This window comes from Sus scrofa, chromosome 1, assembly GCF_054392235.1.
Source record: "Sus scrofa isolate SSC_HxYL_T2T_F1_AM1 chromosome 1, Sscrofa_HxYL_maternal_Yorkshire_Landrace_v2.0, whole genome shotgun sequence".
Classification (NCBI taxonomy): Eukaryota; Metazoa; Chordata; class Mammalia; order Artiodactyla; family Suidae; genus Sus; species Sus scrofa.
The window spans coordinates 107,560,802-107,579,921 of record NC_139383.1 but is presented as its reverse complement, the minus strand read 5'-3'; the positions used below and the strand labels follow the sequence as shown (position 1 = coordinate 107,579,921).

The window sequence follows — 19,120 nt, the reverse complement described above, 5'->3', positions numbered from 1 at the left end:
AAATCAGGTGACCCCTAATGTTCTAGGATGAGCCCCTCCATCCCTTCCTTCGAGTTGCCTCATCACCCTACCCATCCCAACACCTGGTGCTCTGCTTGCTTCAAATGCAACTCTGAAATTGCAGGTGGCTAGGGAGACTCACTTTCTATCCAGGAAAAGCTCCCACCCTCTTGAGATGTTAACTGGTTTGTTCACAATGCCGTTCCCTGGCTTCAAAGATAATCATCAATAGGTATAGCACTTCAAAATGACTTCTAAAGCAAAGGTTGAGAAAAAAAAAATCAAACAAACGAAAACTTGCTTCCAAAGCACACGTCTGAGACCTCACCCAGAGTGAAGTTCACTTCCTCCTTTAGGATAGTACCTGGAAGTCTGGAAGTCTCTCCCCAATCCCTGACCTTTAAATACACAACTTCCTCTGGCACTTGCAAATTCAGCTTACGTGGAGTGGACCGTCATTGCCCTGTCATTACTCTCTCTCGTTTTTTTGGCTTTAAAAAAAAAATTTTTTTTTTTATTTTTTAGTATCACACCCACGGCATATGGAAGTTCCCAGGCGAGGGGTCTAATTGGAACTACAGCAGCTGGCCTACGCCAGAACCACAGTAACATGGGATCTGCGACCTACACCACAGCTCATGGCAATGCCCGATCCTTAACCCACTGAGTGAGGCCAGGGATCGAACCCATAACCTCATGGTTCCTAATCAGATTGATTTCTGCTGCGCCATGACAGGAACTCCTTTTCTTTGCTTTTTAGGGCTGAATCTGAGGCATGTGGAAGTTCCCAGGCTAGGGTGTCATAACTCTCTTATACCCAGAATGTTATATCTTCCCAATTAAGTCTTTTTTGTCCCAAGAATTTTTATGGTGATAAAATGTACAAAACATAAAGTTTACCATTGTAACCAATTTAAGTATACTGTTCAGTGGTACTAAATACACTCAGAATATTGTGCAGGCATCACCACCATCCATCCCCATAACTCCTTTCATCTGGTAAAACCAGAAGTCTATGCCTATTAAACCGTAACTCCCCATTTTCCCCTCTCCCGGCTCCTGGCAACAACTATTCTCTTTTTTGTCTCTATGATTTGTGGGTGTGGGTGTGGGTGTGTGTGCATGTGTGTGTGTGTGTGTGTGTGTTGTTTTGGTTTTTTTGGACCTCGCCTGTGGCATATGGAAGTTCCCTGGCCAGGGATCAAATCTGTGCCACAGCAGCGATCCTAGCCGCTGCAGTGACTGACAGTGTCAGATCCTTAACCCACTATGCCACAGGAGAACTCTTCTGTCTCTGATTTTGATGGCTCTATAAGTACCTCATATAAGTGGAATCACACAGTATTTATCTTTTTGTGACTGGCCTACTTAGCATAATGTCCCCAACATTCATCTATGACCCCAACTAAATTTTAAGCTCCTGAACTATTGTTGCCTCCCGTTCTTATGCCCAGACAGTGGCCAAACTGGCCACAGAGTAGATCCACCTCAGATGCCTGCCAACTGATCAAACAGACTCTACCCGGTGCCAGCCCTGCTGTTTGTGTGTCTGAAAGACTGGTTCACAGGTTACACTGTCAAGATGGTTTCACTGTCCCGGGATTTGAGGCCTCTAAAGAGTGAGAGATAGGGGATGGAGAGAGAGAACAGCCAGGAAAAAGGGACGGGAAGGTCACAGCTAAACCCAGGATGCCCCAGGCAGGAGTCTCGGCCACCACCCTTCACAGCAGAGAGGAGAGGCCATCCGTCCACCATCAGCCCTATGCAGGGAGCTGGCAGCATCTCAGTCTGAAAGGGGGCATCACCCCCAGGATAAGGGAGGTGCTTGGGCACCTCAGGCTCGGGACCTGGCCTCTTCTGAAGCAGCATCCCTGGCAGGGGGCCTACCAGCCTCTGGGACTCTTGGGGTCCAGGGACAACACCCCACTGGCTGATGGGTGGGAGACAGACACAGAGCACAAGTTACTGGAGGGGATGCTCTAAGTATTTGCAGCAGGTGACACTATGTAAAGGGAGACCAACTCTGCCTGCACAAGCAGCTCAACAGTGAGGTGCTGTCACTGTCTCCGCTCAGAGGTGAGAAGTGTCTACTTTTTTCAGTACGTCATAGTTAAAATGCCCTCTCACATTTTCCTCACTGAATCCCCACAACTCCCTCCCATCCTCAGAGCAACCTAGAGAACTTATTCCTGAGTCAGTGTAGAGAACCCGAACCCTATTTTTTTTTTTCTTTTATGGCTGCACCTGCAGCATATGGAAGTTCCTGGGTCAGGGACTGAATCCGAGCCGGAGCTGTGACCTACGCCAGGAATCCTTAACCCACTGCACCAGGCCAGGGATAGAACCAGCACTTCCACAGAAACAAGCCGGGGAACTTGTACCATAGCAGGAACTCCCCTGAACCCTATTTTAAATGCTGGAAAACTCAGAGACCACTACAGTTCCCAGCACACACTTGGCTGCTTCTTCTTCTTCTTCTTTTTTTTTTTTTATGGCCGCTCCCGCAGCACATGGAGGTTCCCAGGCTGGGGGTCAAATCAGAACTTCAGCTGCTGGCCTACACCACAGCGCTGTTGACCAGCAACACAGGATCTGAGTCATGTCTGTGACCTGCACCACAGCTCACGGCAATGCCGGATCCTTAACCCACTGAGCAAAGACAGGGATGGAAACTGCATCCTCATGGATGCTAGTCAGATTCATTTCCGCTGAGCCACGACAGGAACTCTCACACACCCAGCTTCTCAACCCTCCGCCCATCGTCTTCTCCCATCAGTTCCACCTCTCGGTTCAAATGACCAGCATCCCTCACCCAGTGGCAGCCTCTGCTTTCACCCCACAGAATAGGTCTCATCACCTCTCACACGGATCCACCTCCCACCTCCACCCCCCTCCCCACCAATGTGACTCAGATTCTCGGAGGTGAGAAACCAGGACCCTCAGGGCCACTGAATAAGATATGCTGAGGGCTGTGGGCAGGCCTGTGACCTCTCTTGCTGAATATAATAGCAGGGTGACCACCACCAAGGTCAGTGTCGTAACAGGGGAGAGGAGAGGACAAGTGTCTAAAGAAGTCCACGGAGAAAATCTTGGTCACGAGGATGACCTATTTATCGTCACTCTGTTCAACACAATGACCGTAGCACATAATGAGAATCTGGACATCTCCTTGGAGTTTGTTGCAATAGTATGTGACAGGCATATAATCACTGTGTGTAACCTTTTACCATGATGGGCTAGAGAAAGGGCCTGGCTCTTAGAAACAAAACCTGTCTCTTTCAAGTCTCAGCCCAGAGAGGGAAAAGCCTCACCTAAAGAGCCTTCCTTTTTTCCCTTGTTGAAGCCGAAGAGGTGACCCAAGCAGTGCCCACAGGGGCCAGGACTCAGTGGCAGAGTGACTGCTGCCACTGAACTGACAGCCGGGAACCTAACAGTTTCCCACCCCAACCCACACCCCCTGCCAGCCCTGGGCTGACAGCACCTACCAGGTTGCTAAAGGTCCAGCAAAAGCCCTTGAAGCTGTCAAATGCCTGGATGTCCCCCCTTCTTGAGTTCTGGACACCAACTCTCAAACCTTGCAGTCCTGCTGACAAGGGATTAATCTCCAAAATTTATAAATACTTCCTACAGCTCAATACCGAAAAAACAACCCCATCAAAAAATGGGCAGAAGATCTAAACAGACAATTCTCCAAAGAAGACACACTCTTGACCAAAAAACACATGAAAAGATGCTCAACATCACTCATTATTAGAGAAATGCAAATCAAAACCACTATGAGGTACCACCTTACACTGGCCAGAACGGCCATCGTCAAAAAGTCTACAAACAGGAGTTCCCGTCGTGGCGCAGTGGTTAACGAATCCGACTAGGAACGATGAGGTTGTGGGTTCGATCCCTGCCCTTGCTCAGTGGGTTAACAATCCGGCGTTGCCGTGAGCTGTGGTGTGGGCTGCAGACGTGACTCAGATCCTGCGTTGCTGTGGCTCTGGCATAGGCTGGCAGCTATAGCTCCGATTCGGCCCCTAGCCTGGGAACCTCCATATGCCGTGAGAGCGGCCCACGAAATAGCAAAAAAAAAAGACAAAAAAAAAAAAAGTCTACAAACAGTAAGTGCTGGAGAGGGTGTGGAGAAAAAGGAACCTTATTACACTGTTAGTGGGAATGTAAACTGGTGCAACCACTGTGGAAAACAGTATGGAGATTCCTCAGAAAACTAAAAATAGAATTACCATTTGATCCAGCAGTCCCACTCCTGGGCATCTATCCAGAGAAAACCATGACTCGAAAAGACACATGTACTCCAATGTTCACTGCAGCACTCTATACAATAGCCAAGATATGGAAACAACCTAAATGTCCATCGACAGAGAACGGATCAAGAAGATGTGGTGCATATCCACAATGGAATATTACTCAGCCATTAAAAGGAAAGAAATAATAGCATTTGCAGCAACATGGATGGACAAAGAAATTATCATGCTAAGTGAAGTCAGTCAGACAATGAGACACCAACATCAAATGCTGTCATTTACATGTGGAATCTAAAAGTGGACACAATGAACTTCTTTGCAGAACAGATACTGACTCACAGACTTTGAAAAACTTATGGTTTCCAAAGGAGCAGGTTGGGGGGTGGGAGGATGCACTGAGGGTTTGGGATGGAAATGCTGTAAAATTTGGTTGTGATGATTGTTATATACCTATAAATGGAATAAAATTCATTAAGTAATTTTAAAAAACAAAAACACAAACAAAAAGCCTTGCAATCCTGGAAGCCCCGCCTCCTGCAGCTTCTGCTCGCTGCCACAGGGGCCTCGGCTTCCTCCTGGGCAAAGCTCTGTGAAGGCCACGCTGAGCCGTCGAAGGTCAAAGGGCATATTCCTCTTTGGGCCACTGTGCTCTTCCTGCACTCAGAGAAAACAAATCTCCTTTCCACCTGCCCCAAGTCTTTCTCTCTGTGGGATCCAGCTAAAGAGCTCCCTCTGTCATTTCCTCATCAGCCAGTGCCCCATGAGCCTGCAGGCCACCCAGCATACACCCCAGTAGTTGACCCCCTTCCTGATCTACTGCATGTTCCCCAGTGGTGTTCTAGAAACACTAATCCACTGGCTCACAACTGTCAGTGTGCATCAGACTCAACCAGGGATGGGACTGTTTAAATTTTAGGGCAGCTGGGATGGTCTGTGGGCCATGCTTTTGGAAACAGTGGATATTAAAAAGTTTCATGGGGGCCAGAAAGTTTAAAAAGGCTCCTTAGTCAAATATGTGGGACACAAAGGGTTAAAAGAGTGTTAAAGAAACTACTGGAGTTCCCATTGTGGCTCAGTAATGAACCTGAGTAGTATTCATGAGAATGCATGTTCGATCCCTGGCCTTGCTCAGGGGGTTAAGGATCCAGCGTTTCTATCAGCTGTGGGGTGGGTTGCAGACATGGCTTGGATCCTGCGTTGCTGTGGCTGTGGCTCTGATTCAGTCCCTAGCATGGGAACTTCCATATGCTGAGGTTGCCGCCCTGAAGAAGACAAAAAAAAAAAAAAAAAAAAGGAAAAGAAAGAAAGAAAGAAAATACTTATTGCAGCACTTCTCAGTGCATTTATTGGTTTTTGACAAATGCAGATTCTTCAAGTAGCACCACCTGCAGCATTTCCCAAATTCCTTTGGCCAGAAATCCACCCTGCTCTTCCATTTTATTCCACAGAGCATTTTGCAGGACTATGGTTCCCCTACAGGAACCTCCACTGGGAAATAGTCATTTAAGCTCTATGTTCACTCTGTTCCCCAATTAGTCTACCATCCCCTCAATGGTAGGAGCCCTGGCTTCACTTTTTGTTGTGGTTCCCCCCCCCCCCCCCGCCGCCTACTCAACCCCCCCACCTCCATCCCAGCCTTGGGACCCAGCATCATTCATTAAATTTTTTTTTTTTTTTGATGACTCAGTGGCCAGGCATTGAGAGCTCTCCACAAAGACTCACTGGCTTCTTCAAGAACATTCTCAAAAAAAAGAAAGAAAGAAAGAAAAGGAAAGAAAGAACATTCTCCAGGTTGTGATTCCACAACTGGCCCTGGTGACCACAGCTTTTCTCTGAGTCCCATCATTGCCCAGCCCTGCCATCACCCAGCCTCTGCCCCCCTCCCCCCGGGTTGTTTCAATGCCAAGGTTCTGAGGAGCCTTATCAAAAACAATCACCCTTTTCAGTGGATCGTTTTTTTAGCACTTAAATGCGGCTGAATCCTTCACAACAGCCCCTTTTACTGGCAATTAGGGGGCACCACGCCAGGGAGAATCGTGCAGCTCTCAGAAGAGATCACAAAGGGATAATGAGCACTTTAAACCATATGGAAAAAGAAATGGAAATGGCCTGCCCACAGACAGGGAGCCTAAAGCTGCCTTTGATACAGCCACGCTGGGTGCACAGCTACCCCAGCTCAGAGGACAGACTTCAGATAATGACAACAGCAAACACCAAAGCACTACTTACCGCACGACAGGCACCACCTGAGCACGTCACATCTGTGACTTCTGTGACAATCCTAGGAAGATATGTTGCTCTCCCCATTTCACTGATGAGGAAACTGAGACTCAGAGAACTTGCCTGTATTCACAGAGCTAGTTTCAGGATGGGAGTGCACACAGTGTGGACCGGAGTTTATGTTTTCTTTCTTTCTTTTTTTCTTTCTTTCTTTTTTTGCTTTTTAGGGCTGCTCTTTCCCAGGCTAGATGTTGAATGGGAGCTACAGCTGCTGGCCTACGCCACAACCACAGCCACGCAGGATCTGAGCCACTTCTGCAAGTTACGCTACAGCTCACGGCAGTGCTGGATCTTTAACCCACTGAGCAAGGCTGGGATTGAACCTGCATCCTCATAGGTACTCGTCTGGTTGGCTACCGCTGAGACACAATGGAAACTCCCTCGGAGTTTACGCTCTTAACCACTGCACTATGCAATGAGATTATTCCAGTAATTTCTGCCCCCACTGTGGAGATTCCCATAATGGAGGGCACATCCATATCCCAATGAACATTTGGGTTCTCTAGGTCCATCTCTTGGGAAGGCAGTGCTGCTACAGGGAGTAAGTCACTTGCAGTGAACGAAAGAGGGGATATGGGGTTGCGAGTTGGAATATGTAGGGACAGAGGCTCTGTGTATGTGTGAACGGAACAAGATGGGAGTCACAGTATAGAGGAAAAACTTGTCAAGTCAGGTGCAGTGGAAAAAAATGACTCTCTTGGGGTTCCTATCATGGCTCGGTGTAACGAACCTGACCAGTATCTGTGATGACACGTGTTCGATCCCTGGCCTCGCTCAGGGGTTAACGATCCGGCATTGCCATGAGCTGCAGTGTAGGTCACGGGCACAGCTTGGATCTGGTGTTGCTGTGGCTGTGGTGTAGGCTGGCAGCTACAGCTCCGATTTGACCCCTAGCCTGGAACTTCCTTAGGCCACAGGCACAGCCCTATTAAGACAAAAAAAAAAAAAAAGACTCTCTCCTCTATGTTGCTGTTTTTTCTTTATTCATATACAACTACACAGTCACTTCTGCTTGTGTATGTGCACGTGTACAGGGATGTGTGTGTCAACAATCCCAGGCTGCAAGGGTTTAGAAGGAAGGCAGAACCTGGCTACTATAAGGCAGAAGGCAGCAGGAGGACTCCCCCAATTATTGGGAGGGTCATAGGCAAAGTTCCCACTAGAGGACACCCGGGCAGGTCAGTCTGGGCTTCCCCAGCATGTCTGCAGCTATGTCAGCTGTACCACAGCTGATCAGACTGAGCTGGGAGCCTGCAGCACCCAGGGCTCTGCAGAGATCAGGCCTGAAACTCCAGAGCTGCAGCACCAGGGGCCAGCTGCTTGGCCATTAGCCCTACAGGGCCCAGCCTGGGCACCAGAGAGATAAGGGCAATGCAGCCCCTGCTCTTTCAGAAGGCTCATCATCCCAATCCACTTGCCCTTCTTGGTGCAAAATGTTCTTCCGCAGATTCTGTCCATCATGAGGGTCAAGAACAAGCAAACCCTACGGACTCAGAGGTCCCAAAAGAGCTGACAGGGAGGACTGTTCATTTAGACAATGGACAAGACTTCTCTCCTTCCTCTGCAAGGAGGCCCTTCCAAGCCCTCTTCCCAGCCCTAACCTATCACTCACACAAATGGATTAACACAGCATTAGGCACTGTGTGGCCACAAGAAGCTCACAGAGATCAGCCCTGCCCCCATAGGTCTTACTTCCTAGCTGGAGAGTCACAGAAAAGGAAAGAATAATAGAAAATGATACATAGCTAAGCATCACATGACACAGTACATGCCACTCAGGCTGTGGGCTCCAGGGAAGACTGTGGCTCTGAATTCCAGGGAAAACTCCCTACGAATAGCACCATGAATGGACTGAGAGTGGGAAAAGCAGGACCCTGAGCCTGCAAGCTGCTTCCTGGGGCTCCATGAAGGTTGTTCCAGCTCCTTGGACCTGTGCTGCCCCTTTGGAACCACAAGCTTTTGGACTAGATCAGTGACTCCTGAAGTAGGCTGGGGGTTAGAGTTAGAGCAAGAGATACCAGGAGAGTGTTTCACGTCACACAGGATGATTGGAGACCAAAGGACTCCAAAGGCATCTCCTGGGCCAGAATAGGGACTTCCTATAGGCTGGGTGTGAAACTCCTCTCAGATCCAAACTAAACCAGACTCTGAGGGTGACCTGGGTTTACTTGCGTGGAGAGGAAGTAAGGAGCCAAGCGCAGAGGGAGGTGGTGGGGCAGGGTGGGGCCTAAGCAGAAATAGCTCTGTCTTGGCACCCGTGTGTGCCCGCATGTGCACGTGTGGGTTCAGCACCAAGGACAGCACCCTGCGTGCTAGTGGGAAAGATGGTGATGGACCCCCACTATTTTAATCCCCCTACAATAAAAAGGCCTTGGGCAGAACAATAGAGCAGAGAGCGGCAAAAAGAGCCTTCTGGGTGGTGCCAGACCTGGGTTCAGGAGCAGGAAAAGCCATCCCTTTCACTCTGGAACTGTCCTACCTGACTGTCCAGTCTGTCCCTTCTCTCTCTACCCTTCATTGTCTTTGAATTAAGACCCAAAGGCCAGGGAGGAGTGGGAGATAATGATTAAAACCTGTGGCTAAGTATACTTCTCCAGTCTAATTAATCATACCTTAGGACTCAAATGGCAATAGTATTAGTACTTATCCTGGACTGGGCCAAACCAGAGGCCATTTCTGGCTGGCTGCCTGTCCAGCATGTGCTGAAATAATGGGGCCCCACTCAGCTGTCTCCAGTCCCCCACCTTGCCCCATGCCTCTGTGCAGAAAAAGGATCCCATCCTCCAAGACTCCACACTAGGAGGACTTCTCGGGACTCCCCAATCTCCAGAGGAACCAGAGAAGACCAGGGAGGGAAGAGGCTGAGAGACACTGGCCCAGGGCTGACCTAGGAGTTCTGCAGAGATGTTGCCAGAGTGATGAGGTGGAGAGAGTCGGGGAGAGAGCAGGTGGGTTTCTTCTCCGCCCTTTCTCATCTTTTCTACATGATATTTGCTTGAAAGACTGTGATGAAACAAAGGGTTCTGTACTTTAAAAAAAAATTAGCATTTATTTATTTATGTCTTCTTAGGGCCTCACTTGCAGCATATGGAAGTTCCCTGGCTAGGAGTCTAATCAGAGCTGCAGCTGCTAGCCTACGCCACAGCAACACTGGATCCAAGCTGCATCTGTGACCTACACCACAGCTCATGGCCAACGCCAGGTCCTTAACCCACTGAGCGAAGCCAGAGATTGAACCCGCATCCTCATGGATGCTAGTCGGGTTCATTACCACTGAGCCACAGTGGGAACTCCTAACTTTCATTTTAGATAACTGTAGATTCATATCTACTTGTAAGGATAATACTGATCCTGTGTACCCTTTACCCAGTTTTCCTCCACAGGGAAACTTGTAAAAGCGTATAGTTCAGTATCACATGGAGGGTGCTGCTGTGATACTGTCTGGATGCTGAACATTTCCATCAGCACAGGGATCCCTCCTGCTGCCCTTCTGTACCCACACCCACCTCAACCCACGCCCTCCTCTCTAGTCCCTGGGAACAGCTAACCTCTCCCCATTTCTAAAATACCGTCATTTCAAGAATATTATATAAGTGGAATCATAGAGTATGTAATTTGGGGGGTTTTAGTCTTTTTTCACTCTGCATAATTTCCTAGAAAGTCACCCAGGTTGCCGTGTGTGTCGACAGGAGATTCCTTTCTATTGCTGAGTGCCATACCTGACGTCACCACTCACCTGTTGAAGGACAGACAGTTTTCAGCTATTATGAATAAAGCTGTTCCTGACATCTGAGTATACAGGTTTTTGTGTGACATAAGTTTTCATTTTCCTGGGATAAACACCCAGGAGTGCGATCGCTGGATCATATGGTACCTGTAGGCTTAGTTTTGTTAGAAACTGCCAAACTGCTTTCCAGAATGGCTGTACCACTTAATATCCCCACCAGCTATGGATGACTCATGAGATTTCTCTGATCTTCACCAACATTCAGTGTTGTCAGTATTTTTTTATTTTAGCCATTCCAATAGGTGTATAGAGACCTCGTTCTAGCTTTAATCTGCATTTCCCTAACAGCTAACAATGAGCATATTCTTGTGTGCTTATTTGCCATCTGCATATCCTCTTCAGTGAAAAATGTCTCTTTGTGGCAGTTCCTATCATGGTTCAGCGGTAACAAACATGACTAGTATCCATGAAGATGTGGGTTCGATCCCTGGCCTCGCTCAGTGGGTTAAACAAAACAAACAAACAAAAAGTCTCTGGATATATTGTCCATTTTCTAATTCCATTGTTTTTAATGCTGAGTTTTGAGAGTTCTTTATATATTCTAGATGCTTGTCCTTTCTCAGGTATGTTTTGCAAAATCTCTTTCTTCTTTGTAATATGTTTCTTCATGCTTTACACAGGGTTTTACCCAGAGCAATTTTTTTTTTAATTTTGATGAAATCCAGTTTCACCTCTCAGTCTTGACCTCTGTTGTTTTCATTCATTCAGTTTGAAATCTTCCCAGTCAAACAAAAGACTTTTTTTGGAGTGGGCTCTTTTTAGGGCTGCACTTGCTACTGTCTAAAAGTTTTCCATCTTGGAGTTCTCGTTGTGGCTCAGCAGTAATAAATCTGACTGGTATCCATGAGGACTCAGGGCGGGGGGAGGCGGTTGATCTCTGGCCTCACTCAGTGGGTTAAGGATCCGGCGTTGCCATGAGCTGCAGGGTAGGTCACAGATGTGGCTCAGATCCTGCGTTGCTATGGCTATGGCATAGGCCAGCGACTACAGTTCCAATTCCACCCCTAGCTTGGGAACTTCCATATGCCGTGGGTGCAGCCCCCCCCAAAAAAAATTAAGAGAAAGAAAAAGATAAATAAATAAATAAAAGTTTTCCATCTTGCTATAGACCTGAGTGTCTATTCTCCTGGACCTAAGCTTAGAGAAAGTAGGTTTTTATTGGGATTTTTAAAAAATCCCACTGGCATTTCACGGTTACCCACTTCTTCAGCACCAAGTCTGGGATACCGGAGGCAAAAAGAAAACTGAGGACATCACTCCTGTGTTGTTGACATCACACACTGCTCAGGTCCGAAGGTCCCTAGCAGGTCTGCCTTCTCTCCACCTTTCAGAACCTTCTTATGTTTGTTTTATTAAAATATCCAGGGTTTTAGTTTCCAGAAGCAGAAACAGGGCAGTGCTCTTCTCTCCTCACTCCAGGAAGTATGGGATCACAGGCTGTTAGCCAGGACTCAGGATATCATTTCTGACACAACCCCACATTTCCCAGGGCTTCACATGAACATATCTGGTAAGGCGATGTGTTCACCAGGTGCCTGGCAAAGATTCCATCACTTGCTTGACAGCCAGCACTGTGGGGGCCAACCAGTCCTTGGGTCAGGAAGTTCTTCTCAAGGTCTAACCAGAGGCCCTACACATCAGTTCCCTTTCCTTGGCACTTCTGTGCTGATGGAGAAGAACTGTTTGTGCCTGACTCCACACAGCCTTTCATATGCCTTCAGCCTCCTTCCCTGAATATTCAATCCCATGCCGGCACCTGGAGATTCCTCTAAATGCACTGGGCTGCATGCTGTCATTTTGGGTGCTTTCCCAAATCATCTTCAAGCACTTCCCCTATTACAATGAAAAGATGGAAACGATATTCCAACCTCCTAAGTAAGTGGCTGGGTGGGTGGAAAGAGGCTTGGAAATGGGACACCAAGCAATCCTCAATACAGCTGAATCTCACCTACAGGCTGGTGGCCGGGCCTCTTTGGGACTATGTGGAGCCCATTTTTTGCAATGGCTCTAAGCCCCCTTCCTCCCATCTCACGGAACTCAGCCCACCCTGGGTTACCTGCACCTTGTGCCTCTGAAAGGGTTTGGAGAAGGGAAAGTTTTTTGTTTTGTTTTGTTTTTAACTTTAATAAAAGCAACAAAACAATCCCAGTGTGTAACTAAGCCCACACGGTGTCTGCCTCTGACCCCTCACTGACCACGTGGTCCGTGACCCGCCACACAAGCTCCTGGGCAGAATGCAGCACCTCAGCATCCTCCCGCCGGCCCTCACTGTCCTGGGCACAGGTGACCAAGGTGAGGTATTCAGGGAAAGTGTGAGAGCAGCCAGCCCTCCCGGCCACCTCAAGCTAGCCTCGAAATTCTCCCTATGGGTGAACAAGGCATTGTAGGGCTGTACCATCATCACAGCCACCTCTGAAAGCTCATCGAGGTTGGCGTGGTCAGAGGAACAGGGCCTGCTAGGGCATGCCTGCACGGACCGGGTCTGAGCCGACTCAGATATCATAATTATTACTATTATTATTATTTATCTTTTTAGGGCTGCACCCACAGCACATGGAAATTCCCAGGCTAGGGGTCGGATCAGAGCTGCAGCTGCAAACTTATGCCACAGCCACAGCAATGCAGGATCCGAGCCATGTCTGTGACTTATACCACAGTTCACGGAAACACTGAATCCTTAACCTACTGAGCAAGGCCAGGGGTAGAACCTGCATTGTCACAGATATTACTCGGGTTCCTAACCCGATGAGCCAAGCGGGAACTCCTCATTATTGAGCACCTGTTGTGTGCAAGTCCCTAGGCCAGGGGCAGTCAAGGATGTAGAGGAAGCCTGGCACTTAGTTCTGGGCTGACCAGGGGTCTGAGGGGACAGGCAGCTGAACATGGAAGAGCCTGATGACACCGTGAGTTAGTGTGAGGATGTCTGCGTGGTTGAGAGGGTGCAGTGGGGAGGCCAGGGGGTATGCTCACAGGGCTGCAGTTGTGTCCCTGTGAGCTGGTCCAATGCTGCTACATCTGGTGGACCAGGCTGAGGGGTCCTTGAAAGATGTATGGGCAGCATCATACCATTAGGGTCACCCCCAGCAAAGACACTCTTTAACTGGCAGATCCTTGGGTCCCCACTTCATCTGGGGCCACTCTAGGGCAGCATGGGCAGGGGCAAGGGCCATCTACGACTTTCCTTATATGCAGTCCCTGGGTGCAGCGGGGGGTGGCTGACCAGCTGTGATCCCACCACCAGAGGGCGTCAGAAGATGACAGCTGCTTCGGCGGGGACACCAGAGGCTCCTGCATGGAGTCCAGACCCAGGTGGGTATTCCCACTGGTAGGAACACAGACAAGAGCCAGCATGGGCCATGGGTCAAAGCACACCCTACAGAGGGCGGAACAATGTGAAGGAAGGAGGCTGTCCCCACACTGCTGAGCTGCCATGCCAGCCCTGAAGACCCTCCCAGATTGGTGGAGAGAATGAAAGAGAGACTTCCATCTTGTTTACACTAGTCTACTGCTTGTACCCTAATTGACTGAGTCACTAATGTCTAAAATCAAGCCCTTCAGCACTGAACCAAGGTTCTCCCGACTTCAGGAGACCTCATTTCAATCCAACGCCTCTCCATGTGGTGAGGGGTACTGCGTTCAAAGACATCAGACAGATGTAGCCTGGGGCCAGGTCCTCTCTGCTCAGCCTGCCCTGGCCACTCAACTCTGGGCTGCCTGAGGTCTGGCCAGGTTTTGGACACCGCATCCTCTGCCCTGTGCTGGGCATTCCTTTATATGCTATCTTGTCGGTCTAAGCAGTAAGGCCCCCGAAGGCAGGGGCCAAGCTCCAGGGCTCTACAACGCTCCCCAGCAGAGGAATCTATGCAAAATCCCTCAGCAAACACCCTGAACTGGGCCCTCTGAGCTTTTCTGGGCTCTAAGCAGATCCTTCCAGTGCAAGGTGCAACCACACCAAGATACCAGCCAGCGGCCTCCCTCCTACCCCGGCAGCTCACGCATGTGGACGCCGCAAGCTCTGTATCTGGAACCCAAGAGGTATGTGGGACTGAAGTCGTGGTTGTCCGTCACTGCCCTGGCTATTCTGCTTCTCAGAAGCAAAGGTCCCCCCTTCCTCCCTCTGTGATGATCAGACTTTGCATGGGAGCGGTGGAAGTGCCAGTGGCCCCATAGCCTGGAGATGACAGGGCCCTAACACGAAGCCCTCATGCTCCAGCCACATCAGAGAAGAAAAGCAGGTTATATTCTGAGCTCCTGTCTCCCCCCATCCTGGGGCCTCTCCGCTGTAATGGACCAACATCTCAGTTCCACCTCCCAAGAAAGATTGTAACATGAATTTTTCACAATTTCTTCTTTGAATTCAGTTGCACGTCATTCGCGTTTCATTTGTCCCCTGCTTACCCCAAGACGACTTTCTGCTGTTTCTTGAAGGGGGGATTGGGGGTCAGCTGGTGATCACGGTGCCAGGGTACCCCCATCCCACAAGACCCCAGCCCTGACCAAATCCTCACCCCCCCTCCTCCAGCAGATGAAACCAGCTATGAAAGGACAGGTCAGTGTGAAGGAGGCAGATGAGGGGCAAGTGGGAGGATACACCATGCTCATCCCCCTGGAAGTCTGTCCAGAGTGATGAGAGAAGGGGACCCAGAAAAGGTGATGGGGGGGGGGAAGATTCTGGAAGATTCCAGAACCAGACATCTACTGCAAAAATAAAAGAAATCCGGGTTTTTGGTCTTTCACTTAGCAGCCTCTTATGGCTCCCATCTAAGAACTTCAACCCTTCCCTGAAGCCCTCTCTCTCTAGATTCTTGAGTCCCCAGATCCAAGCCCACCTGTGCCACTGAAGAGGTAATGGAAGAAACCCAGATAATTGGCAGACACTAGAGACAGTGTCCTAGATGTGCCAGGCCAAGGGCTGGAGGGGTTCAGTGAGTAGACACAGGGTCTCTGACCAAACACCAGCAGCCTACTACTGGAAACAAAGAACTTCTTAGAAGGACACCTACCATAGCAAGACAAGATAAAGGGCCAATGTGGGGATGGGACACGTGAGAGACCTGGATTGAGGTCGTTACACCTCCATGGACTCCAGTTGTCCATGAGTCTGCAAAGAGCAGGGAGAAGGTACAACTCTCCTGTTTTTTATACAAGGAAGTTGAGGACAAAGAGAACTGCCACCAGTTTGTGGCAGAGCACCCTACCCTGGCTTTATCAGGGCCTTCTACTTGAGAATCAGTGAGACACATGCGAGAGCATCTTGTCCTGAGAGAGAACTATCCAGGGCAGCTATTTCCCCACCCCACCCGCCACACAGACACCATGGTATAGACAAGCCCTACAGCCTAAGAAAGATCCGGAACTGAGGCCACTGACCACTCTCCCTCAGAACAGAGTAGAAAAGAGTTGGCTTAACCAGCACCACAGAGCTGAAGTCAGGCACAAACAAGTGGGCTGGGACAAAGCATCAGCTCAGCTGCTTTGGAACTGGGAGCAAGTTGCTGCAGGAGGCCATGAAGCCTGACCCATCTTTCTGGACAGGTGCAGGCTGAAGCTGAGCCAGGGCTGGGGACGGACAGACAGCGTTTTTTTCAGCCTCTGATCCCACCATCTCCTACAGATGGTCTGAGGTATAGCAAGAACAGCTCGACAACCAAACAATGTGCGGGGCCTGGCGGGGGCGGGGAGGGCAGGTCTCAAAGAGCAGCTGCCTCCTTCCCTCTTGGCCACACCACCCACACAGGACCCCCTTGGGCAGGCATCGGGGGAGAAGGAGCTGGCTCTGGCCTGGTCCCAGGAAGCAGGTTGGTCAGGGGAGAATGGATGGGTCTCTGCCACCTCACCCCCACAGCCTACCCTTCCTGGTCCTCTGCAAACCTGGAGCAGAAGTGATTTCCAAATTGCCCCACCAGCTCAAAACCCCACGAGCCCCATTATCTGTAGGACCGATCATCAACAGTGATGTGCAAACTTCCAGTTCATCCATTTTCCTGCTGTATAATATTCCACGGCTAGGATACATCACACAGCATTCACTTTACTGCTGTATTACATTACCATGCAAGGGTATATCACATATCATTCATTCATTCTCCTCTCAATGCCTCTCAATGGACTAATCGATGTTTGCAGATGTTGCATTATAAATAATACTGCTACTGAAATTAAATCTTATGAATCTATGTATTCTGGGGAAGGAAGGCTTCACTGTGGGCTGGGCATGCAGGGAGAACTTTCTAGAAGGCAGACCACACCCTCACCCATTTCCTGCTCTCCCCACATCACCAGCTCTCAGGAGCAGGAAGGTAGGTGGCCCAGGAACCCAGAGAGACAAGACCGTGATAACCCCCAGATTCAGCCCAGAGCTCGGTCCCTACCTGCTGTGGTGGGGCTCGCCCTCGGGAGAAGGAACAACTTCTGTCCAGCTGCTCACTGCAGTCTGCTGTCCACTGCAGGGGAGAGAGGGGTGGTCAGTGAGGGCAGGACACACAGACTTGTCCTCACTCTGCGCTGCCCCCCAGGCTTGGTTCCGCCCTTGCTGCAGTAGAGCCGGTATGAAATCCTGCTCAGCCCTTTGCAAAGGCAATCTTTCCCTACCAGCAGGTCCAGGTTGGCATCTCCAAAGTCCACGTGGAGGTGACCTTTGGCATATGAGCAGGGAAGGCAAACTCATTTCCCTTCACCTAAGGCCACCAAAGCAATGAAGATCCAGGTACATTCCAAAGCCAAGCAGACACCACATGGGCTAAGCATGAGTTTTGAGAAACCAGCACCTCGTTTGACCCCTTGACCCACTTCAGCCACACAAGCCCTGTCCGTTGTTAAGGCCAGCATGGGAGGTGAGGCAGGAAGGTATGGTCATCCTGCACACCCAGCTCCAGAGACCATGCACCTGTGGACTGACAGGACAGCGTGGCACTGGGGAAGAGCCCCAGAAGTGGTGGGACTGGCCATCAGAAGCCCAGCTTGAGCCTAGTCACACCACAGACCTCATGAGAGCCCAGAGACCTCGAGTGCCCCACAAGGTAGTCTGACAACCACCTACACGATAGTTCCTAAAGTCTACCACACAGTGGGTCCCTGGGTCCCATCCTTCGCCCGCTGAATCACTCTTTGAGGGTGGGGCCTGTCTTCCCCATTTTGACAAGCTCCCCACGTGGTACACCAGAAGTTTGAGAGCCACTGAAATCCATGTGATTTCCCAGGTTTGTTTTTTTTTTTTTTTTCTTGTTATGGCCATACCCGTGGCATATGGAAGTTCCAAGCTAGGGGTCAAATCAGAGCTGCAGCTGCCAGCCTATGCCACAGCCACAGCAACGCCAGATCCAAGCCACATCCAAGACCTATGCCACAGCTCACAGCAAAGCTGGACCCTTAACCCACTGAGCGAGGCCAGGGATTGAACCCGCATCCTCATGGATACTATCTGGGTTCTTAACCTGCTGGGCCACGACGGGAACTCCCAGGTTTCATCTTGTCACCCATAAAATGGGACAGCAAGGCTGGGCAAATCTTCAAGGTTGAAATGAAGGAAGTTTGTAAACTATAAAAAATCATATAAAAAGGTAGTAACAGGCTGTCTCTTCCACTATCACGTGCTATCTAGATATATGGTGGTACTTTTATTATTGTGTTAAACATTAGCTAGGATTTCTGGCTAAGGTTGAACACTGACCTTGACCTACAGCCTGTGTGATTCAGAAGAAGCGGAGGACCCCAATCTCTCTCTCTGTTTGACACACTTGGGTCAAAACCGTGAGTCAGTGTGGGTGGCTCAAGGCCATCACAGTCCTGGATCTGTAAAACCTTGGCTAGACACACCCTCCAGACTGTGGGTCAAGGGCATGACCTTTGTATAGGAAAGATGTTTTGCTGTAATGCCAATGATATAGGCTGGTACAAGTGTACCCTAGAGCAGTGCCAGCCAACAAATAGAAGCCACAGACATAATTACAAATGGTGAAATTAAATTTAATATATTGTATTTATCTCAAATGTATCTTAACATATTCATCTCAACAGGTAATTAATAAAAAAGTGATCAATGAGATATTTTACATACTAAGTTTTTGAAATCCGCTACAGCACATATCAATTTCAAATATTCAAGAGCTACGTGTGGCTAGTGGCTACCCTATTGGACAGCGCAGCTCAGCTCGAAGGATTTGGCAGAGGCAAGGTACCAGTCCCAAGAGAGTGCCCTCAGAGCCACTTCCTGCCCATCCCCGCTCAGTACTGCAGAGGGACCAAACCCTGCAGATCCAGTTGGCTTCCAGCTGGGTTGGGCCCATGGGAAACAGAAAGAAGGAAGAAGCCATGGTGGTGTTTTTCCCCCATCTGTCTATGCCTCAGGCGGCATTACCAGCAGTGAATGGGTCTATTTCAAGGCTCCAGCCCTCACCAGATAGGCCTTCTGTGCACGGCCCCTACCCCTGGGCTCTGGCCATACCACTTGTTCCCTTTGGGACTCAGGCTTCAAGGTGATTATGGCTTCCTGTAGCAGTTTAGTTTCTCAGCTCTTTTATCCTCTGGATAACTAACTCCTTGGGTTAAATTCCCCATCTGGTTATTCGTGCTCTCAAAGCATCTCTGCAAAGATATTATTAAATAACAGGAAGGAAAAAGGGGGGGAAATAAGAACTCTATCAGACACCATCTTAACCAAGTGACAAAGGATAACACCACCCACAATAAAACATGTCAACACCATGGACTCAACAGTGATGTCCTGAGAAGGGCACGTCACTCCTGAGATGTTCTTCCCAAAAATGCATAACTCCATCTAATCATGAGAGAACATCAGGCA

General features: G+C 49.3%; 1 protein-coding gene across 50 annotated transcripts in view; it reads right to left on the bottom strand.

Moving 5' to 3' along the window:
* The window catches only part of CTIF (cap binding complex dependent translation initiation factor), a 321,869-nt gene that overhangs the window by 204,891 nt on the left and 97,858 nt on the right, over positions 1-19,120 (bottom strand). For 41 of the 50 annotated variants that reach the window (XM_021092817.2, XM_084965542.1, XM_084965695.1 and 38 more), the window contains one exon: positions 16,692-16,763. The exons of the other annotated variants lie outside the window; for them this stretch is intronic. In XM_021092817.2, the coding sequence (XP_020948476.1) occupies positions 16,692-16,763 (72 nt within the window). The remainder of the gene's footprint in view (positions 1-16,691; positions 16,764-19,120) is intronic. 50 annotated transcript variants of the gene reach the window in all.